We start from the raw sequence: 22,386 nt of genomic DNA, 5'->3' as shown, positions 1-22,386 counted from the left end.
CATCGCTCTGACGTCATTGTTTAATACGAGTGGAGCTTGCTTGATATAAAAGCCGGTTCAGAAAGCTATGACAGGATTTCTCATCTGAGGCGATTACTGAAACATAAATGAACATCAATAGCCGGTAACTCTCTACAATGACATTTACACTGTTTTTCATCATCCTGATCGCGTGTCCTATTGCCTCTATGGGTAAGTTTATTCTGAGATTCCAGAATTTACATTAGATGACACTTTATAATAGGCTAACTTCAATTAATAAACATGATATTATATGTAACAGACCAGCACTACATACAAATCTGTAAACTTAAAAGAAAAAAAGTTTAAAAACTATTTGAATTAACATTAAGTAAGATGCTGTAATCATCTTTGTTCATGCTATTAATTAAAGTATGATCTTATAGAAATAGGCTATATATCATATTTAAGTTAAATGGTTTATGCTTACATTACTTTCTTATGCATATTAGTGTCTGCTAGTATTTTAAAAATAAAATAAAATACAAATTACAGAAACATTCACAATTTCATTAACATTTTCATCACTTTTAGTTTACAGTATCCCTATGGTGTCATATTGGTGTAGAAGCTGTGGGATTTGGGTGGGAAAATGAACTTTAAATATACAGTAGACTCCTGTAAACTCATTTTAGTATTGTTAACATAATGAGTGGGTAAATGCAGTTTCCATAAGGGAACCTTAGAAGTAAATTAAGAAAATGTAAAATCATGATTCTTAATTTTAAACTGGCTGAACCCCAAACTGCTCTGAATTATAATGGAGATTTGTGAGATCTGGGTAGGACTTGGTCAAATTACCTCAAATGACCCTGTGAGAATTGAAACCCACAGGTGAAACATTTGTCATGCTAAATTAGCACCCAGTTGCTGACTGAATTGAAAGGCTGATATCTTGTCTGTAGATCTTCCCCAAATAGTTAGGTTAATAAACACCAATGGATCCACAACAGCAAGGAACATTAACTTTTGTGAATGAAAATGTGTGTCAAATTGCTGAGAAGATTTTGGCACCTTCTTGCTTGGACCTTCAGTTACATTTTTTGTGTTTTGGTGTAATTATAATAATTTCCTGTGCAATTTATATATTTTTTCATCACTGTACTTTTAAGACACTAGTTTTATGTATGTTGGTTACTGTTGTAAAAAAAAAAGAGTTTGGTATCATACAAAAAAAAAAAAAAAAAAAAAACATTTTTCAGCTTCATTCATCTTATACAGCCTTTGCATGCATTTGTATATCATTAATATCAACAAGTTAAGCATAAACAAAATTCATTACTTGAATGTCTTGACTTTAAATGACTTGCTCTTTAGCATTTTAATCAATGGCTGATTATACACACTCCCTGGGTCCCTCATTGATAACCAGACATCTCTGAGAAAGACCAGCAAGAGCTTGGCTCAGGCTGTCGGTCTGATTGAAAGTAGCCAGAACTGATCAAAGCAGCAGGTTACAAACAGAATGGAGTCAAGTTGCAACAGAAAGCTTTATCTGACTGATTGATGGCTGCAGATGTGTCATTCCTTTAGAACTGAATGAAAACTTTAGGGCAAAAGGGCTCATTTCTTTCTAATCTATCTTTGACTTATCAATATCCTGTTTCAAAGCATTTAATGTTTATTTCCTTTTCTTTTTCAGGGGCGAAATGGACATACAATGGTAAGTAAGATTATGATCAGGTCTAATTTTGTGACTGTTGTTTTTTTGGAGCGCTGGGCAACTTATTTAAAGGAATAGTTCATTCAGAAAGGAATTTTCTGTCATCAGTAATTCACCCTCATTCGTCCAAATCAGACTAACTTCACAGTGAAATCAGAAACAGTAAGTCGACTTTAGCTGAAATCGCTCTGTGCTTTCCGAAATGTGAAACACTGCCCCCAGTGGCCAAAGCGGTACGTTTTGTTGGGTGTATGGGCACATGTGAGCTCCATTTTCCAGGTGAAATGTCCATGGAGGGGCGCCAAAAGCGAGTTGTTAAGCAAGTTGTTTTCAGCTGTACAGAATGTAAAACAGTGAAGAGGAATGCATATATTCCTCTTCCCCCACCAATATTATACCATGATCAATGGAAACATGTAAATGCTTCACACCGCAGAACCCTGTTCAAGACAAATCTACACCCTTGAAGAAACGTCAAACCAAATGGCATTGGTTCTGCATTTCTGCTTACTGATCACAACACTACAAGTTTGAATTGGTAGTAGTGTTTCGTTCGTGAACAAATCAGTGTTTTTGAGCATATCTTTTAATTGAAAGAATCATTTTTAAGTGATCAAATCGCAGTATTTTTATTTTTATTTTTTAATTTCAATTTCTGCGTCACTAGCGCCACTGAATGGAATTGCAAAAATATACTTTTTCAAAACAGCTCTCCGAATATGGCCCTTGTCTGCTGTTGTCCAAACAGGCAGATAGTCCCGCCCCCAACTCATGGCTTTGGTTGGAGAGGCGGGTCTAAGCGGGTCACTCAAAACAAACACAAGAATTTTCATAGCACCACAGAGATACAGTATTTACTGTTTTCGAGAAAAATTAATCTATGAATGGCTTACTTATATTTGTGTCTGCATATTAAGCTGGGATAAAAGTTATTTTAACACTGAAAAAGTTCGGAATGGTGCTTTTTAGTCCTTTTTAAGCTTGAGAGCCCTTATTCACTGTATGCTTTCATATATGTTTTCCCTGGAAGAAATTCACACAGGCTTCAATTTTGGGTGAACTGTTCCTTTTAAGATAGGGGTTTGACTATGACTGATTTTTCGAGTTTCATTGAGGTTACTTAAGCTGTGAGTAATGTGAGTTGTAATGTCTATCCCTATGAAGATCATATGCAGTAGTCTTCAGCTTAGTAGAAAAGCTCATCTGGTCATCTCTACAGTGACCAACAGTACGTGCTCTTAACACTGCTGTGGAGCTTTAAAATGCACAATCATAGCTGCTGTTGCAGTGTTCTGGTCTGCTGCCTGCAACTTGGTAACCAAACATGGTTCTAGTTACTATCCTCTTGAGTCAAGCCTATTCCTGGACAGGCTTTTTAACTGTTATCTTAAACCATCCCAAAGTGCCATATCAGTGTGGACATGGAGACCATATTTGATGAAGTTATGAAAGTGGGTATGTACACATACACATTGTCACTTTGTGCATGTTTAATGATCGCATTACTATCCGATCATGAAAAGATGAAGTAAATGCCCTTTCAATTCTACTTTAAGACAAATCCAATCACTCATAACTTCACATAGAACATATTTTTGCATCTGTTTACTGTGTTTTTTGTGCTGCGTCTCAGTGTTTTTTCAGCATCTCGCATATGAGTACCACATTTTAAGTTGAGGTGTCAAGTTAAAAGAGCTTTACATTTTAAAAACACTTCTTGAGACACCTGAATTCTGTTACATTTGTTGGTCTAGCTTTTTTTTGCAAAAACGCAATCTGTCTGAATGAAACTACGGCAGTGAACAGAAGTTTAAGTGCGACAATCATCCAAAGTATTTTCGCCACCTCCTGTTACTAGTTATTATGAGGCACATCAAGTGTAGCAAAATTTTGCTGCCCAATATTAGCATCATCACAGAAGTTAATGCTGTTATATTTGCATACAGTGCAGGAACAGTAGATCGGATGTATCACACTATAAATTCAAATAGTTCTGATTCCGAAATCGGTCTGTGTCTACCCAAAATTCGGACCACTGCCCCCGGTGGCCGAAGCTTGAAGTGTTATTGAGGTGAAATTTCCACAGGGTGGCACCAAATGCCAGCTGTATTTTTAATTGTTAATGATTTAATACAGTCAACAGGAATGCATATTTTATTAACCCTACTCCCTAATCTAAACCCCAACCCTAAACCTAAACGTCATTGGAAGCTGCATATCGATTTCCTGTGTGAGAACATGAACATGTTGCTCCTGAAAAGGAAACTCATGGTGCAAATTTGACCTTGCTTTGACCCCTATTGGCTTTCCTGGCTCAGAAATGATTCCCACTATGCCTGTCATGTCATTCCTGTTAGCTTTCCCCCCACGCTCTCCTCGTGCCACTGTCACTCACATGTTTACAAATTGCCTCACTGGCTTTACAAGGAGACCCTCTTGAATTATTACAGGCTCAAAGAATTCCAATGAATTACACGGATACAAATAAGAGTTAGTGGAGTAAAATAACCTTATTTTACAAACCTTATGATATGGAAATCATATACTGTACTGTACAGGAAGGGTTGGGGAGTAACGAGATACATGTAATGGGATTACGTATTTAAAATACAAAATATAAGTAACTGTATTCCACTACAGTTACAATTTAAATCATTAGTATTTAGAATACAGTTACATTCAAAAAGTATTTTGATTACTGAAGAGATTACTTTGCATTTGTCATTTGTTTCATTTAATATTTAGTCCTTTAAGATGGAAAACATTTATACATATAAATGATGTGATCCAAAGTGCATTTGAACAGCAGTGAAACACTTTCTTATGATGTGTTACATTCATACGAGCAGACAGAGAAGTAAGTTTGAAGTAAGTTTGGAGCAGAAGACATAGAAATAAACCTTGTGTAAATTGTCAGCTTTACGCTAAACTAAAATGCTATTTCTAGCCATTTTACATGCACATATTACCAGGCACAATCATATTTTTTATCAAGCAAATTCATGTTAGATCATAATTTCTTTTTTTCTAGTAAGACCTTTGATATTAGGGCAAAAATCACATTTTTGATAATAATTTTTGTATTGTTTTCCTGTAAAAATATCTAAAAATCTTTAAAACAAGATCAGTTAGATTTATCTTGTTTTAGAAACAACACTGCATAAGATATATAGTTTTTCAGAGAATGTATTTTTAATGTGTATTTTGTCTTACTGTACTGGCAGAGTTTTTATAGTCAAAACAAGTGAAAAAATCTACCAGTGCTGAAGAAGTAATCCAAAGTATTTAGAATACGTTACTGACCTTGAGTAATCTAACGGAATACGTTACAAATTACATTTTACAGCATGTATTCTGTAATCTGTAGTGGAATACATTTCAAAAGTAACCCTTCCAACCCTGTGTACAGTAGACCCTACACTTGCATATGGCAAACTCCTCTGTCAGGAGGGATTCAACTTGGCAATTGCAATTAAATTGTTGTGAACATCTTAAATGAAAGTAATTTTGATTTCTTAGGCTGCAGTAATAATTTCTAGGCTGGTTTGAGCTAAGATCAAGGCTAAAGGGACCTCAACTTTATAACAAAGGAGTTATAATGGCTTAGCTTTGGGAAGAGATTGTTCTTCTAATTGGAATTTCATTCTGATAGGTACTGTATACTTATGCGAGGACAATGCATAAGTGCTTTTTTATCATTCTGGCTTAAATGTAGTATGTGTAAAACATTGCAATTTCCAAGTTAAATCTGTTATTTATCTCAAATAATTTTCACTTTTCTGTTCATGAACACGGCTTCATGATTCAAGATGTTGGAAAGCAGATAATCACAGTCTTCTGGCTGATTAATATTGTGGAGGATAAGAGTTTGAGAGATTTAATGCTCATTTCAACGAAAATCCAACCTATGTGGGGACTAATTATTTCAGTTAGTCAAACTATGGGGAAATGTTTAATGTTACTTGAATTGGTGCTATTTTAGTGCATTTCTATCTTTATACTATGGAATGCTTTGTTTGGAAAATGTTAATAAAGCATTATATTGTTACATTTTCTTTTCCGTTCTTTCCTAAGATGGTAATAAATGCATTATGACAGGAAAATAAGTATAAATAGTGTCAAATTTCAGCACTTTCAAAATCTGCGATTAATCGCGATTAAGAAAAATTTAATCGACTGACAAGCACTGCTTTTAACACATTGCTATGTGATTGCTATTGTGTTCTGGGTGGTTGCTTGGTGGTTCCCAACCAGTTGGGTAAGTTACTCAAAAATGTAATCCACTACAAATTACTAATTGCTTCTCTAAAATTTTAATCAGATAACTGGCCTTACTGGTTTCTTAATTTAAAAAGTAATCACAGTAATACAAATTAAATTTAAGTTACTTTCTAAAACATTTTTCACATTAAAAAGTTTCTGGTCAAGAATTCAAAACAATGTCTACATATTTTCTTGTTCTTTATTGTCATACACTCAACACCACACGTTTCTCCTCTGAATTACTCGTTTGGGACATATTTCATGTTTTAAATGTATTCTACATAATATTTTAGAAATAGAAACACAAGTTATGTATTTAAAAGTTATTAACTTTAAGTCAGTAATCTGATTACAAGATTTTAAAATGTAATGTGTTACACTATTTTTGTACTAAAAATTAATTAATTAATTGAAATTGAAATCAGATTACACCCAACACTGTTGCTCGCAGTCCAATGTCTCTAGATGTGGCTCAGGTCAGTCCTTTATTATAAGTCTAAGGGATTTTGTGCTGTTTTTATTTATTTATTTTTTGGGGGGGGGCTGTGGTTTTTTTTTTGTCCACTAGGCAAGATCCAGTCTGAACCCTAAGAAAACGAATAGCACAACAAATATTCTTAAAGGAATATTCCGGGTTCAATACAAGTTAAGATCAATCAGCAGCATTTGTGGCATAATATTGATTACCACAAAAAAATTATTTCGATTCGTTCCTCCTTTTCTTAAAAAACAAACCCCAAAAATATGGGTTACAATGAGGCACTTACAATGGAAGTGAATGGGGGCCAATCCGTAAATCCATAAAAATCCGTAAAATTCACCGTTTTAAAAGTATAGCCACAAAATGTAAACAATATGTGTGTTTCTAGTATGATACAATTGCTTACTAACCGTTTCTGTGTAAAGTTATATCCAACATTATAACTTCGTTGCCATGACGATGTAATGTCAACAAACCCTTTAACGATCGACTGTATAAACTATAATTTAAACAACTCTGCAGCTCAAATAATACATGAGTTTTGACAGAAGAATTAATGTAAGTGCTTTTATAAAATTATAAGCTTCACATTTCTGCCTTTAAACCCTCCAAAAACAGGCCCCATTCACTTCCATTGTAAGTGCCTCAATGTAACCTCGATTTTTGCTTTTTTTATAGAAAAGGAGGAATGAAATGAAATAATTTTTTGTGGTAATCAACATTATGCCACAAATGCTGTCGATTGAACTTGTATTGAACCCAGAATATTCCTCCCCAAGATGCAGGATTTGATGTATTATTCATGTCTGTATCAGGAACGATGTGGGACTAGTTTCTCCACAGAAGTTTAATCCTAGGGTTGTAGAGCAAATCTGTAACCCTACGTACGAGCAATTATCCCGATGGTGCTTGCCTTAGCATTATTGTATGAAAACACAGAGTCAAGATATATTTTGAGAGGGGAACAACTTGACAAGAGACTAAAGTGATCAAAACAACCAAGCTGTGTTTGAAACACCATGACTGATGGCTCTTCAAACTAGAAACACTGCAGTGCTTGTGCTGCTGTGGAGTAAAGTGTAGATGTTATCATCTCCATCAAACAATGCTCACATGAGTGCGCTTCTGTGTGCCTGCTCACCCTGAGAACTCTTGACATTCTCTGCTGACTCGAGCTGACTCAAGGCCTTTTTGGCTCTCTTACAGGGGCAGAATGACATCAAAGATCTTACTGCCTCAGGCTCTCAAAAATCACAGAAAACAGATAGACAACTGCTTCTTGGCTCAAAAAGTATTTTTGCAAATTTAAACTGTAATATGAGCCAGTTTGTTTGCTATTAACTTGTGTTTGCATTCTAAGATAACCAAGTCATCAATGTCAGTCAAGATTATCAGTCAGTGGGGGCTTGGGTAGCTCAGTGGTAAAGATGCTGGCTATCACCCCTGTGAACCAAATTGGCCCGGTTGCTAGGGAGGGTAGAGTCACATGGGGTAACCTCCTCGTGGTCGCTATAATGTGGTTTGTTCTCGGTGGGGCATGTGGTGAGTTGAGCGTGGTTGCCGCAGTGGATGGCGTGAAGCCTCCACACGCACTATGTCTCCATGGCAACACACTCAACAAGCCGCATGATAAGATGCACGGGTTGACGGTCTCAGACATGGAGGCAACTGGGATTCGTCCTCTGCCACTCGGACTGAGGTGAATCACTACGTGACCACGAGGACTTAAAAAGCACATTGGGAACTGGGCATTCCAAAGTGGGATTAAAAAAAGAAAAAAAAAGATTATCAGTCAGAACATTTACATGCATAGTTATAATCGTGTTACAGCTGTTTTTTGCGTAGTCAAGCTACACATTTTTTTACATAGTCAAGCTACACCTCTTTTGGAGCATGTGCACAACGCCTAGGTCAATAGAGCTGTTCAGGTTGTTGTCGAAAAATCCAGAAGAGAATTCGCCATTAGCTCGTTCCAGATTTTTCTATGGGTTTTTATAATGGGGTTTTTGAACTTATGGTCTGTGGTAAACATTACTTGACGATATGTGGACATTTTGTTGTACAACATAAATTACACACTTTCATACCTCAAACGTGAATTTTAAAGCCGTGTTAATTTGCATAATTTAAAAAAGAACACACTGCGGCATCAAAATTCAGTTTGAGGAACGTCCTTATTTTACACATAAATTGAAAAACCCCACATGTTACACACATGAATGATACCTCACTGCAGGAGAGTTGTGCTATTATATGATATTATTTATGCTATTGTGATCAAACGAATGGATTTTGCCTGGTTGACGATAAAATGGGCTGTAAAATCACTTAGAAAACTTTAGCAATCACATATTGGCACACTGGCAACCATTCACAGCACACTAGTATTGTGGTGGCAAGGCCCGCTCACATTTTCTTCAGCAAATGTAAAAATCGAGTGTCTTTTGTGCCACTGTATGACCTGCAGATGTTTTGGCTGAGGTCTTCTCATTATGACTGCATAACTGAGTGACCGTGGTTATGAGCCACTTGTGTCCATGTAACAGACCTCTGAGGGCTGCCACAGGCATCTGACATGATTATGATGGAGAAGCTTGTCCCAATTAAAACAGTACTGGACAGTTATTATGACCATAAAAGGGGAATAAGTTTCATTTTATGCCGATTCTTTTCCTGCACTTGTGATATTTTTCTGAGACATCATGTAGTTAGCAGCTCTAGGAGTCCAGAAAACAAAAGCTACCCATAAAACTATGACTCATTTTGGCAAAGCATACACAACATCTTAATGTGGTGTTTTAAGCACTGTGTCAAGTAAAAACGGACCTTGACTATTTACAAATCACTTTTCCTGCCACTCTTTCAGTGATTGCAGCAATGAAAAGATGGATTGAAATAGGTTATTGAAAATGACGGTAAGACTTTTTACAGTAGTAAGGTTCTACACATTAGAATTAGTAAATGCATTAGGTATAGCAATGACTAACATTGAACATTTATTTACAGCAGTTATTAATCTTAATGTTAATGTTCATTTATAAATATACTACTTCATATTTAGTTAATGTTAATTCATAATGCAATAACTAATGTTAACGTATAAAACTTTTAATATTAAAAATTGATTTATTTGTAGAAATGAACAAAGATTAACACCCCCCATTTGCCATTGTTCAAAAAAGCAGGAATTTGATGTAGTGATTCCTCAGAAATGTATGCAAGAAAAAGTATATGATACATATGTAGTGCTGTGTGTTATTCCCAAACAATTCAACCTTAGTTTCATCAGTTTACAAAACATTTTCCCAGTAGCGCTGTGGAGTGTCAAGGTGGTCTTTATCAAACTTCAGGCGTGCAGCAATGTTTTTGTTGGAAAGCAGTGGCTTTCTTCATGGTATCCTGCCATGGACACCATGCCTGTTCAGTGTTTTTCATATAGTAGACTCATGAACAGAGATGTTAATCAGTTCCAATAATTCCTTCAAGTCTTTAGCCGTCACTCTAGGGATCCTTTTTACCTCATTGAGCATTCTGTGGTGTGCCCTTTGAGTCATCTTGGCTGGACGGCCACTTCTAGAGAGAGTAGCCACAGTACTAAATCATCTCCACTTATAGACAGTTTGTCTAACTGTGGACAGATGAATATCTAAGCTTTTCGAGATAACTTTGTAACCCTTTCCAGCTTTATGCAAAGCAACAGTTATTGATCATAAGTCTTCTGAGTTCTCTTTTTTGCGATGCACGTTCCACATCAGCAGATGCTTCTTGTCAATAGCAAACTAAAAATGTTTGAGTGCTTTTTATAAGTCAAGGTAGCTCTAACCCACAAATCTCATTTCATTAATTGGATGCCTGGTTTGCCAACTCCTGACTCTAATTAGCTTTTGTTGACATCATTAGCCAAGGGGTTCACATACATTTTCCAACCTACACTGTGAATGTTTGAATGACGTATTTAATATGTACAAGAACAATGCAATAATTGGTGTGTTATTAGTTAAACAGATTGTGTTTGTTCATTGTTGTAACTTAGATGAAGGTCAAAGAAGATTTTAAGACAAATTTATACATAAATGCAGGTAATTTCAAAGGTTTTACATACTTTGTCTTGCCACTGTAAGTTATATCTGTTAGTTTATGCTTACAAAATTATCCTTACAGCAGTTTTAAATCTGTTTAGGTGAACTAAGGTTTTAGCAACCTTTTTCAATACTCTCTGTGCTGCAAAAGATCAATGATGTACTAAAAAGTGTTTAAGATCAGTCTCTAAGGCAAGCATAGACTCTGATGGAAAGACTGTGGTGGAACAAAACATAATTTTTTTATTGCTGGGTGTGGTATTCATGTAAGGGTATTCATTTTGTAAGGAAGTGTTCTGTGACCGCTGACCTTTGACTTTTACTTACAGTAGCAGCATGTATGGCTATGTAACCCAACTCAGGTTACATGATCACCAAATTCCAAAATGTTCAAAAGTACAGCATTGGACCTGTCATTGAAAAGTGGAATAGAACACAGTTAACCTTTTTTTTTTTTAAAGTGCTGCTTTAGTGCCCCTTTTTGGCTTTTGTTTCAGGACCTGATGGAGAGCACCACTGGTCCACACATTACCCATTCTGTGGAGGGGCATTCCAGTCACCCATTGATTTCCAAACACAGCTGCTGAGATATGATCCAAACCTTCCACACATCCAGATCCAGAACTACAATCTGTCAACCAATGAGCAGCTTACTCTCGGCAACAACGGACACTCTGGTAAAGCCACATAAAATATAATTATAGAGCATGTTTTCTGTTTTTAAACTTGGCTAATAACTATTGTCACACTATTTGCTATTATCCTTGCTTTGAAAGTGTACACTTCACCTTACAAGAACAAAATACGCCAGACTTCTTATTTAAATGTACATTTTTAGATATTACACTTAAACATATTGTTATGTCTGAGGCAGTACCTAGCCTATTCATATACCCGCAATAAGAAATTAAAGGACTTGGGCTGTTAAACTAATGAGGACATGTGCGTCAAACACAATGGTAAAGTAGTCTTTCATCTCAAGCTTAATTTCTAGGTCAGCGTGGAGAAAATGATAGGCCGATCTCTTTTGTATGTCAAACGCAGCAATTTACTGTAATCACCCACTAATTATAATCAAGAAACAACCTGTTTATATTTTGGTCTGGGAAATATGATAAAGTTTTGGTTATGACTCAGGGTAACGTCTTAAACAACAACACAAGTACTTCTTTTCTTGGTATTGTTTATTTCTGTCATATTTTTTTTAATCAAATATTGTATCTCTCCCTTGTTAGAGTTTATTTGACAGTTTGACTACTTTCATTCACCATTACGACTGATGGACCCCAAAGAGCCAAGTCTGGTCAGAAAGATACATGCATAGTTAGTTACAGTAAATGTGTTCTGGTGCCACAGAATTACTGTTACAAAGATGAATACTGATTAAGTTTCCTGACAGTGTACCTGGAGCCAGTTCAGACTCAGTTTGGGTCAGTTTGGAAAAAGTTAGGCAGGATTAAGTCAAAAAGCTATGGTGAAGGCAGTATCACCATTACTACTGCACATACTTAGAGTTAAGGATTTGAACAAACCCCTAACCAAAAGTATTAAAGGAGTGTTCCAGGTTCTAATCTCAGCAAAAAAAAACAAAAAAAAACATCCTCTCATTTTCAACTGCTTTTATTTTCAGCAAACTTAACATGTAAATATTTGTATGAACATAAAAAGATTCAACAACTAAGACATAAACTGAACAAGTTTCACAGACATCAAAATCAAAAGTAACAGTCAGTATCTGGTGTGGCTGCCAGCTGCATTAAGTACTGCAGTGCATCTCCTCCTCATGGACTGCACCAGATTTGCCAGTCCTTGCTGTGAGATGTTACCCCACTCTTCCACCAAGGCACTTGCAAGTTCCCGGACATTTCTGAGGGGAATGGCCCTAGCCCTCACCCACCGATACAACAGGTCCCAGACGTGCTCAATGGGATTGAGATCCTTGCTCTTCGCTGGCCATGGCAGAATGCTGACATTCCTGTCTTGCAGAAAATCATGCACAGAATGAACAGTATGGCTGGTGGCATTGTCATGCTGGAGGGTCTTGTCAGGATGAGCCTGCAGGAAGGGTACCACATGAGAGAGGAGGATGTCTTCCATGTAACGTACAGCGTTGAGATTGCCTGCAATGACATCAAGCTCAGTCCGATGATGCTGTGACACACTGCCCCAGACCATGACGGACCCTCCACCTCCAAATCGATCCCGCTCCAGAGTACAGGCCTCGGTGTAACGCGCACTCCTTTGAGTCCGACCATCACCCCTGGTGAGACAAAACCGCGACTTGTCAGTGAAGAGCACTTTTTGCCAGGACTGTATGGTCCAGCGAAGGTGGGTTTGTGCCCACAGACAACGTTGTTGCCGGTGATGTCTGGTAAGGACCTGCCTTACAACAGGCCTACAAGCCCTCAGTCCAGCCTCTCTCAGGCTATAGCAGACAGTCTGAGCACTGATGGAGGGATTGGGCGTTCCTGGTGTAACTCAGGCAGTTATTGTTGCCATCCTGTACCTGTCCCGCAGGTGTGATATTTGGATGTACTGATCCTGTGCAGGTGTTGTTACACGTGGTCTGCCACTGCAAGGATGATCAGCTGTCATTCCTGTCTCCTTGTAGCACTGTCTTAGGCGTCTCACAGTTGGGACATTGCAATTTATTGCCCTGGCCACATCTGCGGTTCTCATGCCTCCATGAAGCATGCCAAAGGCAGGTTCACGCAGATGAGCAGGGACCCTGGGCATCTTTCTTTTGGTGTTTTTCAGAGTCAGTAGAAAGGTCTCTTTAGTGTCCTAAGTTTTTACAACGGTGACCTTAATTGCCTACCGTCTGTAAGCTGTTAGTGTCTTAATGACCGTTCCACAGGTGCATGTTCATTCATTGTTTATGGTTCATTGAACAAGCATGGAAAACATTATTTAAACCCTTTACAATAAAGATCTGTAAAGTTATTTGGATTTGTACAAAATTATCTTTAAAACACAGTGTCCTGAAAAAGGGACGTTTCTTTTTTTGCTGAGTTTATTAAAGTTAAGCTCAATTAACAGCATTTGTGGCATAATCTTGATTTCTACAAAAAATTATTTTGACTTCTCCCTGAAAACAGCAAAAATAGCAGTTACAGTTAGACACTTAATGTCTAAGTTAATTTTTTCTCGTATCCACAGTGCAGCTGTCTTTGCCCTCTCACATGTACATCTCCAGCCTGCCTCACAGATATTCAGCATCTCAGCTTCACTTCCACTGGGGCTCCTCCAATCTACTAACTGGATCAGAACACACTGTCAATGGGAAGCGGTTTGCTGCAGAGGTGAAATGAACCTGCACTCACACATCCTAAGATACAGTGTTCCTAAAAAGTATTTTGACTTCTTTGGTTAGAATCAAATTGATAATGCCAGACCTTTTCTCAGAACTAAAAAGTATTTAATGTTTGGTTACCTTGGAACTCACTTAATTTTTCTGAGCTATTTTTTCAATTGCTTGAGGTGTAGTTCAGCACATTAAAGGGATAATTCACTCAAAAATGACAATTTTCTCATCATTTACTCACACTCATGCCATCCCATATGTGTATGACTTTCTTTCTTCTGCAGAACACAAATGAAGATTTTTAGAAGAATATTTCAGCTCTGTAGGTCCATACAATGCAGGTGAATGGTGACCAAAACTCTGAAGCTCCAAAAAGCACATAAAGTCAGCATAATTGTAATCCATTAGACTCCAGTAGTTTTATCAATGTCTTCTGAAGCGATCCAGTTTGTTTTGGGTAAGAACAGACCAAAATGTAACTCCCTTTTCACTGTACATCTTGCCATTACAGTCTCTAGGCACGATCATGATTTCAAGCTCAGTGACACTTACTAGTGCTTGACTCATGCACAGTCCACTAGATGGCACTAGGAAGTGTAATCAAGCTTGAAATCATGATCGCCAAGGATTTACAGTGAAAAAGGAGGTATATTTTGTTCTGTTCTTAACAAAACCGATTGGATCGCTTCAGAAGACATGGATAAAACCACTGGAGTCTTATGGATTACTTTTATTCTGCCTTTATGTGCTTTTTGGTGCTTCAAAGTTTTGGTCCATGCATTTTAATTTGTGGCTAAAGTGTCCAAATACTTTTTGGGGCCACTTTTACTTCCTACATGTATGTACTATGTACACGTTTTCATGCTTGATCAGTTCTTTTGTGCATGTTTTCAGTTGCATAAGCCCCATTATAGAGGATTATGATAATGCATCATATTCAGCAGTTATTGCCCTTGCATAAATATGCCATCAAACCTCATGCTAATATGACACCTGACAGTGCATGATGCAATTCTCTGTAACGTCTGTGGATGTGTCAGAATAATCACAGTGGATGTTCTACCGACCTCTGCATCTCTGTTTATCACATTAGGAAAAGGTGTGTGACAGGTTGCTTACAATGGCTAAAGTATTTGTCACTTGTCAGCCTCATCTGTTCTTATGTAACTACAGACCAGACATTAATAAGGGAGTTTTAGTTTTGTCACAAAAAGAGGTTGTTTTTGATAGGTTGCTTCAAGTGTTTAAAATGTTTTTAAAGTGTCTTCAATGACTTTGATGCTTGTTGTTTAAGGGATAGTTCATCAAAAAATGAAAATTGTTTAGTCCTCATATTATTTCAGACCTAACTGTGTCTTAAATGTGACAGGATTTCTAATGAATCGGGCTCTGTTGTACAGGCTGTCCTCTGCCATTTAAATTGGCCTATTGCCTCTCCTTTTTGAGTTTCTCACAGGAAACAGTGAGAATGTATGGCTTTCTTCCAAAATTCTTTAGCCAGTGAGAAGAGATGCCCTAACCGAGTCAACAAATACCCTTTCAATGCATGGCCATATAGTTGCAAATGGGTCCCTGATATTTCAGATGCAACAAATAATAATTAGTGACACTTTGTTAAAGCCTTTCAGGATTAGGATTAGATTCCACTTGAATTTTTTTTGTTTTTTTTTGTTTTTGTTTTTTTGAAAGTTTTTTTTTGTGCTACAGGTATATCCACTATACAGTATATTGCTATGAAATCAGATAATATGCAATGAGATCAACTAAAATATACACTCATATAATGGCTTCCCCTAGATTAATTTCCTGGGTGGTGGAAACTTTCCTAATTGAAAGCCTCTCTTTCTGTTGTATCTAGATGCATGTGGTGCACTTTAATTCTGACAAGTACCCCAACATCTCAATGGCGGTAGACAAGCAAGATGGACTGGCTGTGCTAGGAGTTTTCATTGAGGTGAGTCCAGACTGAAAACCATTTGGAGTGCTGTGGTGTAGTGGTAAAGGTGCAGGGCTGATAACTGGAAGGTTGCTGGTTTGAACCCTTCAGGAACATTCACCATTGTGCCCTTGATCAAGGCACTTGGCCCCAGGTTGACAAGAAGGATATAGCTCCAAACCTCCAAACTGCCATTAAAGATATAGGGAGCCCCTTACCTAACACTTTCCCTAACCTTAACCGTGAGTGGAAGTGATGCCCCCTTTTGAAGTTGGCGCAACCCCCTTTTGTAGCAACCTCGCCCCTTCTGGAGTAACTCCGCCTTCGTTTTGAGATTCCGCCCCATTTGGAGGTCTCCGGCTTGCAGCTATTCCTACTTGAGGTTGCCCCAGGAGGATTATGCCTGTAATAAGTTAATGGAAACATTGAATGAAAGTCAAATAACAAATTGCATTGGTGTGGGTGTGTTTTCTAATTTCTAAAAGTGTTTTAATAATGTCTTATATAATTTAGATTGGTGATTCCAACCCTGCTTTTGACAAATTTCTCAAATACATCAATGGGATAAAGTACAGAGGTATGATTTCTTTCTGTGATTTTACACTTTAAAGTAATTGGTCAACAAAAATTTAAATTCTGTCATAGTTTACTTACTCTCATGTCTTTCCAAACCCATAGGACTTTCTTTCTACTGTGGAACACAAAAGGAGATGTTAGGCAGTATGTTAGTCTTAGTTACAATTCACTTTCATTGTATCTTTTTCCATACAATGAAAGTGAATACTGATTGAGGCTAACATTCTGCTCATACTGAACGTGTCTTTGCATCCATCTGTTTTTCCATTATCTTTCTATGTAAACAGGCATTAGACAGATGTCTTGTTGTTTTTTTCAGTGTCTCGTGCAGGAGAGCCTTTTTTTAGATGCTGTATCAGGTTAAAGAGAATTTAAACTTTTAATATCATGTCTTGAGACACCTGCATTCTGTTTTATTTGTTGCTCTACCTCTAGCTTTTATCTGTGACCCATGCATCTCTTTTTGTATTCTATGGAAGAAAGAAAGTCATACTGTATGGATTTGAAAAAACACGAGGGTGAATTAATTATTATTATCATTATTATTTTTTTTCATTTAAGTTTTCTTTTTGGGCGATATAACTATTTAGTCTATTTAACCCTTTTAGTCCTCAACACAAGTATGCTAACACTCTCCTATCACTATGTGACAGATCAGAAAATACAGGTTCCAGCCTTTAACATCCGTGAGCTATTGCCAACCCGTCTGGATGAGTATTACCGCTACGATGGTTCCCTGACCACGCCTCCCTGCTATCCCAGCGTGCTATGGACCGTGTTCAGGAAACCTGTCACCATTTCACGAAAACAGGTACAGTAAATTAGCATGCTTATGTTGTTCAATCCAGGTTCTTTTTTTAGTGTGATAGACTACTTCAGGGTCACACACCCCAAAAATTTTTTGTAAGGAAATGTGGTCTAGATCAAATTTGGCATCCATAATTAGTGAAACACTACATCCGCTACATCGGCAGTGTTAGCTAATAGGCAAGATTAACCCATCAGAGAGTTGTTACCATGGTAACGGGAATCGCAGCAAAAGAGCTCAACAGTGATTTCCATAAGGCATTGTGTCTGATGTAATCGAGTCAGTCTCCCTACATTCTAAGGGGCCGTTCAGACCGAACGCGTTAATGCACTAAAAAAAGTACGATGCATGGCTACAAATATTACAGAACAAAGGTGTCTTTTGACTTGCTTATAAAAGTTGCCATTCTTTTTAAAGCTTTATAAAAGCTTTTTATCAAGACTTTGATAAAACAGCGAGACATGACACAATGGTAAAAGATGTCCATCTAGATGTATATATTAGAATTTCTATGTAAATAAACGGCGCAACATAGAACGGCAAGCGCAAGCACATGGCGTTCTTCAGCCCGGCAGAGAGCTCGCAAGTCACGGCTGCACGGTCACAGTCTAGTGCACAACGTGCACAAATTTGTTTGGATTAAATCCAAGAATATCCATAATAGGGATGTGTGGTATGAGACGGAGAAAAACACATATTAAAAGTAACAAAACAAACTCTTGGTGTAGAGTGGCAGCGTTTAGTAAACAAACGTCCAGTATCCAGAACGATAGCTGTCAGTATTGAGTCCAAAACCACAAGTACCATTGGGACCACTGGGACAAGTAAGAGCCAGACAAAATCTTAGTGCCTCTTTAAGGTAAACAGATTGGGCTGCTGTTCATAATGGAGGGGCTCAAGCACAAGACTGAGAAATAAATTTGAATTTAAATCACATGTTGTGATTCATCATGAAGCTGATGGCTTGTTAGAACTAGGCTTTGAACTAGTTTCAATTGTTAATCCATGGTAACTATTCATATTGTTTATTGTAGTGTAATTGTTGTGTCTTCACAGTTTTTGGCATTGGCCTCTGCTCTGTATGCCTCTTATGCACAAGAATCTGCTCCAGTGCCTCTTCACGGAAATTACCGGAAGCCACAACTAACAGACAACAGAGTAATTCTGGTCTCCTTCAAAGATGGTGAGTAGTCCAGATTGCAGTTTGAACGTATATGACCAAAAAGCTTCTGACATAAATCCTTTCCTATTAAAGGGTTAAAAGTTATCTGCTGCAGTGCTTCTGCATCTTACCTTTTTTTTCTCAGTGAAAGATCTTCACTACTGCAGACTCCTTTGAAACAAACACTGGGTTCCAAATTAGATGCTTCAACTGACATAAATGTTTTCCTCTAAACCTGGTTTTAGAGTTGATGCACCATAGAATTTCCTTCTAAATGTCAGGCATTCTGTTGCTATGAGAGGACATCTCAGTTTGCTGTCATCGCCTGAGTTAAAGGCGCTGTAACCTTGTATTCTTATGCTTCAGTCTGGCTTTTTGCTAACCTTCCTTGCATGAAGGCTCAACACATCGATATCACAGTCTTCCGCTTGTTATTCGTTCTCAACCGCATGGCAATATGTTGAGGCAAATACCTGGTCTTTCAAATTTTTCTTCCAGTCCTTGCACTAGTCTGACCTTGCTCGTAGCATCTCTCCTCCATTGCAGTGCTATACCTGAACACCTCTCTACGTTGTGTCTGGTGCAGGAATTCATGGTATTATTTCAGTGGCGTCCCCCTTTCAGAGGAGGCAAGTCATACAGAAGCTTCTGGTAGGTGACCTTGCAGATCTGGCCGATGATGGACTCAGTCAGCTTCTACCGAAGCTGAATCCCCTCCCTGGAGTGGATATCAAGTTGAAGAACTTCAAGACACTCTGGAGCCAGGCCGCTCAGAAACAACATTGGCCGAAGAACAAGGTTCCAAGCAACACTGTTGTGAAGAACATGCCTACAAGTCCTTATATGGGCACACTTGATTTGAATAATGGGCTGTGCTTTGAATCCCTGGAGAAGAATGTTATTCGTCAGCTACAGAGATATCACGTGAAGGGTCAGATGGTCCAAGCTTTGAGAGAAGTCATCTTCCCTGAGTTGAACCTCAGGAGTTATTTGGACTGCAAGTCTGACCTGGATCTCGAGACCATAAGGCAACTTGTTCAAGGAAGACCAAGGGATGAAGCCGTCGAGCTCGAACAATCGCTGACCAAAGCCATGCGAAGACAGGTTAGAAAGCAAATCAAACGGCAAAGAAACCCAAACCTAAAAAGCATCACGGGGCATCCTCAAGCCACGATCATCAAGGAACGCAACTTGGAATCTTCTTACAACAGACTTCAACAAGTTGAAAGGGAAGATTAGAGCCAATGAGGGCCTCAACCATCCCTGGAAGCTTAAGTTTTTGCTGTCCGCTGTCACGCACACTCAGAATATTTAGTCAGCTCGGCTCCTAGGGCCAGCATAACAACTGACTAATGTTTATTTAGTTTGACGGGACCTGTAGCAGTACTGCTCTAACACTTTTGTTTAAGAGACTCAGAAAGCCTTTGTCTGAAACCTGTTTTGCTTTTGCTGTGCTTAAAGGGATAGTTCATGCAAAAATTTAAATTTACAGCTCACATTTGCTTTTATGACACTATTGGTTAGGATTAAGGTTTTGTTGATTTAAACCTTGATAAAGCATTAACTTAAAAGTGATAGTTCACCCAAAAATGAAAATTCTTTCATCATTTATTCACCCTCATGACTTTCTTCTTCTGCAGAACATGTCGTGGCTTCTGCCACCTCTGTGAAACATCACTCTTGAAGTCTTGGGGTTTTGATCCCAGAATATAGACTTTTTTATCAGAGATAAAAAAGCAGAGTTGCTCCCAGCACAACTCCTGCAAAATGGGTTTGTCCCCCTTTATACATATGATCTCCCAAGGCATGGCTAATATATTCCATATGTGTCACTGGACACCACTGTGGAGAGACTTCACCATATTTTCTTTAGCGTTAACACAGGAGACTCAGTTTACCATATGAGAGGGGCCCCACATCCACAGACACAGCCAGTCACATGGTTGACCACCAGGAACAATTGTAGAATAAAATGGCTATATTAACATTGATTATACTTGATTAATTTATACTCAACTTTATAAAAATATTCTACAAACACAAACAAAGATTTTCAGAAGAATATTTCAGCTCTGTAGGTCCATACAATGCAAGTGAATGCATGCCAAAATTTTGAAGCTCCAAAAAAGCATATAAAGGGAGCGTAAAAGTTTCATATTTCATAAGACTCCAGTGGTTAAATCCATATCTTCAGAAGCGATATGACAGGTGTGTGTGAGAAACAGATCAATATTTAAGTCCATTTTTACTATAAACTCTCCTTCCACCCAGTAGGTGGCGATATGCACGAAGAATGTGAATCGCCAAAAACACAAGAAGAAGAAAGTGAAAGAGATTTACTGTACAAAGGACCTAAATATTGATCTGTTTCTCACCCACACTTATCAAATCACTTCTGAAGATATGGATTAAACCACCTGAGTCTTAGTCATACATATCAGGGATGGCATGAGTGTGAGTAAATAAAGAGAGAATTTTCATTTTTGGGTGAACTATCTCTTTAAAAACATCCTCTTTTTGGAATAAAATGTAACAAATTTTAAGCATAACACAGTGGACATTTTACCTAAGAACTGCCGCGATAAAGTGTAAAAAAAAAAAAAAAATGCCACCATAGTCAAGTAATTTTCATGAGATCAGGCTGGAATGGCTAACATTCTGCCTAACATCTCCTTTTGTGTTCCACGGAAGAAAAAAGTCACATGGGTTTGAAACTACATGAGAAATTTCCCTCAGAATTTTATTTTTGGGTCAACTTGCCCTTTAAAACGCAAACACGACAGAAATAGACAATGTTGTAGCAATGATTTGGTGAACAAATAATGTTCATGTTATGCACCTGGTTTACTGAGGGTGGGGGGGGGGGGGGTTGTAGTTTCGTTTCAGTTACTTTGACTGGACAGTATGTTAGACACAATGTTTCCAAGATGACAATGCAAACGGTTGTAGACAAAACCACAATATTGAAATTTTTCATCCTGTTTAACTATCTAACGATATGTCTGGACAAAAAGCTGGTCTGTTCTAAGCATTAGTGAGCTTTTTGTGGGAGGATAATGCTCAAACCATCTTAATATGTGATAAATCCAATGTACAAAAGACAGAATTCCATACTGTCATATTTTTACATTTTATTTGGGAAAGTTGAGCTTTATGTCACAGTAATTGTATTCTGTGGTTAAAAGCGGTTAAGAGTCATGCAAAAATTAAAAGGGACAAAAGAACTAACTCAGCACTTTAAGTATTTTTAACATTCCTCAGTTCTCTAACACTGCGTTTTGCTGCTTTTAGGTGTGATTTGAGACCAGAGAGAAAGCAGACACTGACTCACATATAGGCCTATAATATATTTAGTGCAGTGTCTAGATTGTGATGGATTGTAAAATAAAAGCACAATGTTAATGACAAATGTATTGCTTCTTCCAAACGACAAAATGTATCCCTGTTTTTATTATGAATGGTGTTCAAAGTGATGTGTGAACGTTATCAATTATGTATCATGGACAGATTGTTGTTTACATTTGTCTGGAGTACCGGATTTTCACAACTTTGCGGCCTATAGTAGTTTAATTTTAATATACTTATTTCACGTAATCTAAATATTCTAAATAATGTTGTTTAAAGTGAAATATAGCATGTCACACTGCAGGACATTGCTTAAAATGTCATGTCAACAATCCATTATACATTATATTCACAAGAATCTCTTCTCAGTTTTCATGCCTCTTTTTTTTTTTCTCTTCTTTGAACATGGAAGACTTTACTTGGATGAGCTGGGGTATGTTATCAAAACACCAACAGTTTGTGTGTGTGTTTGTGATGTCAGACACTGTCTCACCCCTGGCTAACAGACGTGACGTCTTTGTTATGACACTCATATGTGAAGCAATGAGTTAGTGGTCATACAGTGACGTGTGGCTGCAATGTAGCGTCAGAGCATCTCCCTCCCTCTGGCCATGACATAATTGCTGTTGACATAAGATCCAACATATGGAGAGGGCATGTTTGTACATTTAGCTTGATTTTAGGGTTATTATTATTATTGACGTATTCATGGTTCAGTTCTAATTGTAGGACGCTGGTGGTGCCTGAG

General features: G+C 37.7%; 1 protein-coding gene across 1 annotated transcript; it reads left to right on the top strand.

The window, feature by feature from the left end:
- Positions 1–20,593, top strand: LOC127436221 (carbonic anhydrase 12-like). Its single transcript, XM_051690248.1, has 10 exons — positions 1–192; positions 1,664–1,684; positions 11,005–11,184; positions 13,667–13,809; positions 15,670–15,765; positions 16,261–16,324; positions 16,977–17,134; positions 18,188–18,314; positions 18,880–19,016; positions 19,059–20,593. Exons 1-10 carry the CDS (start codon positions 138–140, stop codon positions 19,530–19,532), a joined length of 1,455 nt encoding a protein of 484 aa, XP_051546208.1. The 5' UTR covers positions 1–137; the 3' UTR covers positions 19,533–20,593.
- The last annotated feature ends 1,793 nt before the right edge of the window (positions 20,594–22,386 follow it).

Source organism: Myxocyprinus asiaticus, chromosome 46 (genome assembly GCF_019703515.2).
Source record: "Myxocyprinus asiaticus isolate MX2 ecotype Aquarium Trade chromosome 46, UBuf_Myxa_2, whole genome shotgun sequence".
Classification (NCBI taxonomy): Eukaryota; Metazoa; Chordata; class Actinopteri; order Cypriniformes; family Catostomidae; genus Myxocyprinus; species Myxocyprinus asiaticus.
The sequence above is the reverse complement of the archived record's forward strand: the minus strand, read 5'-3'. Positions and strand labels throughout refer to the sequence as shown.